General features: G+C 39.2%; 1 protein-coding gene across 1 annotated transcript in view; it reads right to left on the minus strand.

Moving 5' to 3' along the window:
• LOC107563111 (phosphatase and actin regulator 1-like) overlaps window positions 1–5268 on the minus strand; it is a 19410-nt gene extending 14142 nt beyond the window's left edge. Inside the window, exons 1-4 of the mRNA XM_016247896.1 lie at window positions 4818–5268; window positions 2201–2387; window positions 179–336; window positions 1–49 (exon numbers count right to left, since the gene is read on the minus strand). The exon at window positions 1–49 is cut by the window's left edge and continues 108 nt beyond it. Of these exons, the coding sequence (XP_016103382.1) occupies window positions 1–49; window positions 179–336; window positions 2201–2387; window positions 4818–5139 (716 nt within the window). The 5' untranslated portion in view covers window positions 5140–5268. The remainder of the gene's footprint in view (window positions 50–178; window positions 337–2200; window positions 2388–4817) is intronic.
• Window positions 5269–6805: the final 1537 nt, after the last annotated feature.

Consider the following 6805-nt stretch of genomic DNA (forward strand, 5'->3'; position numbering starts at 1 on the left):
AGCTTCACCGCCAGAGAATCCTTCCTCAGGATCTTCAGCGCCAGAGTGCCTGAACACACACACACACAAACACACACACACACACACACACAATGAGCTCTGACTGCCTCATTACAAAACGAGAACTAGAACAAATCAATGAGTCTGCCGTATCCCAGCAAACGGTTTCAAGACTAACTTGTAAAGAGTGAATCGTCGTCATCCTCCTCTTCATCTTTATACATGCTGGGCAGGTCCTCATAGTCAGACTCGTTGGGGATGTTCTCTTTATCATCGTCACAGTCGATCACCACGGCCCGGAGTGGAGCGCTGTACTGACCCGCGTGAACCGCAGAGCTGCAGGAACACAACACACAAGCGGTCATGTGACAGCGGAGACGTCTGGGTCAAATACTCACAAAACCTCTGCCACACACACTTCATACATCCACTAAACACGGAGACTTCAAACCTGATGAAGAGCTGTCAATTAATCAGTGTTTTAAACGAATCGGTTGAGTGAATACTTCAATGACTCACTCATACAGTCACCTACTGGTGTATCTGTGTAACTGCAGAAAGAGTCTGTAATGTCATTGCTGTAATGAATACAAAGAACATGAGTCAGCTGTCCACGACAGGCCTGGAAAGCCAAGATACATCAAAACACACTCCAAAAATCAGGAATATTCTGACACTGGATTCAGTGCTGTATGCTGAGAAACGATAATGATATTTTGACATATAAGAGCTTGTTGTACTATACAAATATAGACCTCAGAAAAAACTCCTCAATGCAAAAAGAGCATTTGTTAAAAAAAAAGTCACTAACTTTTGACATATAAGAGCTTGTTGTACTATACAAATATAGACCTCAGAAAAAACTCCTCACTGCAAAAAGAGCATTTGTTAAAAAAAAAGTCACTAAAGGGGTCTGAAAAGCCACTAAATCTAGCAACAAAGTCACTAAGTTGGCAACACTGTGAAAGTTCATTCTGCGAATATGATCAAAAATGCTGATGCTTTTTGGCTATAAAAAAAAAACACTGATGAGGAAAGAGTTCAAATGTAATTTAAATAAAAACAATTAATTCAATCCATTATTAAAAATGTTATTCCTCATCCTGCCTTAATGTTTTCTCCAAACAATGTGCAATTTGAAGGCTATGAAAACAAATCTAGAGGCTATGCTATACAATATAAAAAAAAAGGTTCAATATAAACATTACATTTTAAAACTAAAACAGCTGCTTGCTTACCATTTTACACCAAAAATTAAAATCACTAAATTATAAATGAGAATAAAACACGCACTCATCTGAATATTACATTTATATTTATCCATTAACTCCCTTTACTCTTACCGCTCCCTTTAAAATACAATTACTTGCGTTATATGTAGAATTTTAAACCTACATTCAAAATTTGAATTATTGCATTTAAAAAATGTGAACTATTGCACTTTCTTCTACAGTTGTCTGTGTTTGATGCGCACGCAGTCATTCAGTGAAGTCTGTGAAGATATCAGGACTCGCCTGTGTGCTTTAAACAGCACATGTATCTGACAGGACAAGCTGCACTGAACTATGCTTATCAGTTAGTTTGAAGCCTTTTCCCGCAGCAGCTACTCTGTGTCCTCTGCTATACGTGACCCTGGAGCACAAAACCAGTCATAAGTGTCAATTTTTCGAAATTGAGATGTATGCATCATCTGAACGCTGAATAAATAGCTTTCCATTGATGTGTGGTTTGTTAGGATAGAACAATATTTGAAAATCTGGAATCTGAGGGTGCAAAAAAATCTAAATATTGAGAAAATCATCTTTAAAGTTGTCCAAATGAAGTTCTTAGCAATGCATATTACTAATCAAACATTAAGTTTTGATATATTTACGGTAGGAGATTTACAAAATATCTTCATGGAACATGATCTTTACTTAATATCCTAATGATTTTTGGCATAAAAGAGAAATGTATAATTGTGACCCATACAATGTATTGTTGGCTATTGCTACAAATATCCCCCAGCGACTTAACACTGCTTCTGTGCTGCAGGGACACATATCATACGTGTTTTGTTCATAGAAACTCATGATATACTGCTGTACAGTGATGAGAGCAGCAGGAGCTTTCCGTGCACAGCATGCAGACGCTGTGATAATCAAATACAGTGTTGATTCTTTGCATGATGCATTCTAATAGATTATTAGATGAGACGCACCTGTCGAGTCTCTGCATGGCGAGCGCTAGCGCCTTCTGCAGCTCGTCGATGATACGGTTCGACGGGTGACTGTACTGAGAGAACGAGAGCGGCGTGGCCGAGGACGAGTACAGCATCAGCTTCTTAGGAGGCAGAGGAGGAGACGGCTTTCCCTGCAGACACGACACCTTCAGCGGCTGACACGAGTCTGGACACAACACACACACACACAACCGTAAAATAACATTCTCATCAGCTGAAATATAATAAACATGAACTGAAAGATACAATATATGTGACCCTGGAGCGCAAAACCAGTCATAAGGGTCAATTTTTCGAAATTGAGATGTATACATGATCTGAAAGCTGAATAAATAATATTTCCATTGATGTATGGTTTGTTAGGATCGGACAATATTTGAAAATCTGGAATCTGAGGGTGCAAAAAAATCTAAATATTGAGAAAATCATCTTTAAAGTTGTTCAAATGAAGTTCTTAGCAATGCATATTACTAATCAAACATTAAGTTTTGATATATTTACGGTAGGAGATTTACTAAATATCTTCATGGAACATGATCTTTACTTAATATCCTAATGATTTTTGGCATAAAAGAGAAATGTATAATTGTGACCCATACAATGTATTGTTGGCTATTGCTACAAATATCCCCCAGCGACTTAACACTGCTTTTGTGCTGCAGGGACACATATATAAAAAACTTATTTTATTTTAGCTGTTAAAAACCAAATAGACATATTTTAAAAAAACTAATAGAAAGGACAAAGCCACACAACACAATTACTAACTTCATAGTTATATTATACTATATTTTAATTGAGGGACAGAAATCTCTCAGCTTTCATTACAGTATCTTTGCAGGGATTCTGCAGGTTGTTTGACAGGATATTTAAGACCAAATAAAGAAAACTGAAGGAATAAAAAATACAGAATAAAGTTCTCTACATTTAAATGTCTAGGAAGCACAGTTTGAAAATACAGCTTCAAACAGATCTTCACTACTTTAATTAATCTTATTAAAAAAAACCCCTTAAGGCTTGAACCGCTCTGCTCACAAACACTAGAATATAAAAATATATTTTACTGTAGCTTCTGATCACACTGTAATAAAGTGCAGCTCTTCCTCAGTCTCTCTGTCTTGTTTTCCAGTTCAAACGATTCTTAAATCAAGACACATTTACTGGAGAAGCAGAAGGACAGAAGAGAAGAAGTCTTGATTTCTGAGAAATGGATCAAAATGAAGTGAGTTTATGATTTAAACAAGAACAACGTATATCTCCCAATGATCACAGAAAAAACTACTTAAAGGAGACATATTATGTCCCTTTTTACAATATATAATATAAGTATCTGGTGTCCCCAGAATGTGTCTGTGAAGTTTCAGCTCAAAATACTCCACAGATCATTTATTATATCAGCTTGAAAATGCCTATTTTGAGTGGAATTAGAAACACGCTGTTTTTCGTGCCTGTCTCTTTAAATGCAAATGAGCTGCTGCTCCCCGCCCCCTTTTCCAGAATAGAGCTGCAGCTCGGACCTGCTAAAAACATCTGTTTTGGTTCTGATTATCATGTGTATCGTGCTGAAATCATGCGTTTTGAACCTTCTGAGTTTAAACTTCTGATATAGGGTTTTCTGAGCGCACACATCTGAAGCACACGCACAGAAAGCGGCTGTCACAGCATGTGAGTACTAAACTAAGCTCTCATTCACACACAAGCTTACGTTAAAAACACACGAGTTACAAAAACAGTGGGTTATGTCTGTGAAGGTAAACAGCTGGGAAATAAATCGCTTGTTTATTTTAGATCTGTGTGGCAGCAGCAATATACAGTAAATACATCAATAAATTCACTGCTGTCTTGTCTCGTCTGAGGCTGGGACTCTAAACAGTGTTCAGTGCTCATCTGTGCAGCCAAACACAGAACAGTTAGCGTGTTTTGCTCAAACTTTCTCCATGACATTAGAGCTGCTACACCGCTGTCGTTTGCGAAAACACAATAACGGCGCCGTGTGTGTAAACTTACAGATTAAGGGGCGGTGATATTAATGAGATCCCTTTGCCACGTCACCAAGTGAGCGAAATCAGACGCGCTGGTTTTCTCAGACGCTTGCAGAAAAAGGTTTACTAAAACAAAGTTACTGGGTTCATCTTTTTCACGTTTCCTTGGTTAGTAGATGCACCGGAGACCTGATTATAGCACTTAACACCTGGAAAAGTCACATTTTCATGATATGTCACCTTTAAATCAAAGGGAAAACAAGCTTTCATTCCACATTGACAGTTTATTATTCTTGTTTTAAGCAGAACCTTACTTAATTTTGTTCACTTTCAGTCTTATTGGTTTGAAACAACATGGTTGCAAAGACTATTTTTGCTTCAAATCAAAGTGTTTGATGTTGTAAACAATCAGAGCTGTCGAGCGGATTCATGCCCGAATTTTCAAAAACTTCATCATGACATCTGAGTGTCTGGAGGTGTCTGTTTCTCACCTGTGCTGTGATTGGTCAGTCTGGAGGTGTTTGTTTCTCACCTGTGCTGTGATTGGTCAGTCTGGAGGTGTCTGTTTCTCACCTGTGCTGTGATTGGTCAGTCTGGAGGTGTTTGTTTCTCACCTGTGCTGTGATTGGTCAGTCTGGAGAAGGGTTTGGGCGGCAGGGCGGGAGGCTGTTTGTGGATGAGCTGAGGTTTGGCCGGTGTTTCCTGAAGGTCACTGGGGAAGGTGACGGTTTTCTTGGGAGGAAGCGTGAGCGACTTGATCATGTTGTCCTGAGCACATACTCCTCCGTCCAGAGCCGCGCGGAACTCAACGGCGACTGAGAGAACAAAGCGTTCATCACCATTAGAAACACGAGGAACATCATCTGTCCCATGAGCCTCTACTGTCCTGCTAACTCTGAGGAGAAAGAGAGCTGGACGCAGCAGAACAAAGCACATTATTCAGCTCATGAAGCGCCTCGTTATCTGAGCTGAACTCATTAAAAACAGCCGTTAGCTAAAGCAGCGCTTTCATGTGCTGTAATTATCTCTGAATTCAGCTCGTGACTCCGCTGATGTCCTTCAGTACCATCATTACACTACAGATAGACACTGATCACTCTAAAGATATTTAAGCATTTTCCTTCATCAGATATTGGTTTTGTAATATCCACTCCACTGATAAACGGTAAACAACAAACACATTCAAAAATGTGTCCGATGACGATGAGAGCGAGGATGAGACGTCCGTCATTTGTCAATAACTGTAAAACACTAAAAATAGTGCATCAGCAGGTGTTTCATAATCTGATAAAAACATGAATAATTCTGATAACATGCCATTCGAGATGGACTCCACAAATGCACAATAAAGCATATTTTGATTGTGACCATGATTTCAGGTTCTCTCGATTTATTATGCATTATTATTATAATATCTGCGATATTTTCCCACTGGTTATTTATCTGAAAACTTTTTAATCTGGCATTTGTGTTATGTTGCATTGGTAAAGAGCCTCCACAAGCTTTCATTTTCTCGGTTGCCAGATCTCTCGAGTTTAAATCCCCAATCAGAGCTTTTCTTTTATATATTACATATATTTCCTGCCTAGTGGTTTACTTAATCTTCCCAACCTGGCAACCATTTGCACACGCTGTCTCTACATTACAGAAAAAGCACTGATGAGCTGAAAACACATGCACATTTGAGTTTAGTGATATATTCTGCTGTCTGTTTTCTTTCACGCAGACACTGGCAGACAAACCATGCGAGCTGATGTTCTGTTGATTTGTGCTTATGTGAACGTCCAATAATTCTGATGAAATGTAAAACTAAAAGGACAACAATGTGATTTATCATTATGATTATATTTGAGCAAAATAATCATGATTAACAGTTTAATCAGCCCGTGTGTTTCGTGTGTTTATTCTCGGAGTGTATAATTATTCCAGTGAACACGGAAACCATCATTTTACCGTAGTTTAAAATATATGCAATGCTCATTCTCGTTAAGTTGCCCAGTGCAACATTAGACTTTGTTCATTTATTTTGCCTATAGTTAGTATTTTTGTTGTTGCTGCTGCTGTTTTAATTATTGTGATATGAAATCAATTTAACAAAAACAAGTAAAACAAATAAATATTGGTTCTGTATATCTGTTATCTGATATTCTGCATGATGATCAAGAATCGGAGATCAATCACACCACGGTAATAAAGCTGCTCATGCAGATAATGTTTGAGTAATGAGCGCTGTGAGTTAATGATCCACACTCACACACGCTCACTCACACACAAACACACACGCTCACTCACACACGCTCACTCTCACACGCTCACTCGCACACGCTCACTCGCACACACACTCACACACAAACACTCGCACACACACTCACACACAAACACTCGCACACACACACACACACGCTCACTCACACGCGCACACACACACACACGCTCACTCTCACACACACTCACACGCGCACACACACATGCTCACTCACACACGCGCACACACACACGCACGCGCTCACTCTCACACACACGCTCACTCTCACACGCTCACTCTCACACACGCTCACTCTCACACACGCTCACTCACACACACGCACACACACGCTCACTC

This window comes from Sinocyclocheilus grahami, unplaced genomic scaffold (assembly GCF_001515645.1).
Source record: "Sinocyclocheilus grahami isolate Dianchi unplaced genomic scaffold, SAMN03320097.WGS_v1.1 scaffold857.1, whole genome shotgun sequence".
Lineage (NCBI taxonomy): Eukaryota > Metazoa > Chordata > Actinopteri > Cypriniformes > Cyprinidae > Sinocyclocheilus > Sinocyclocheilus grahami.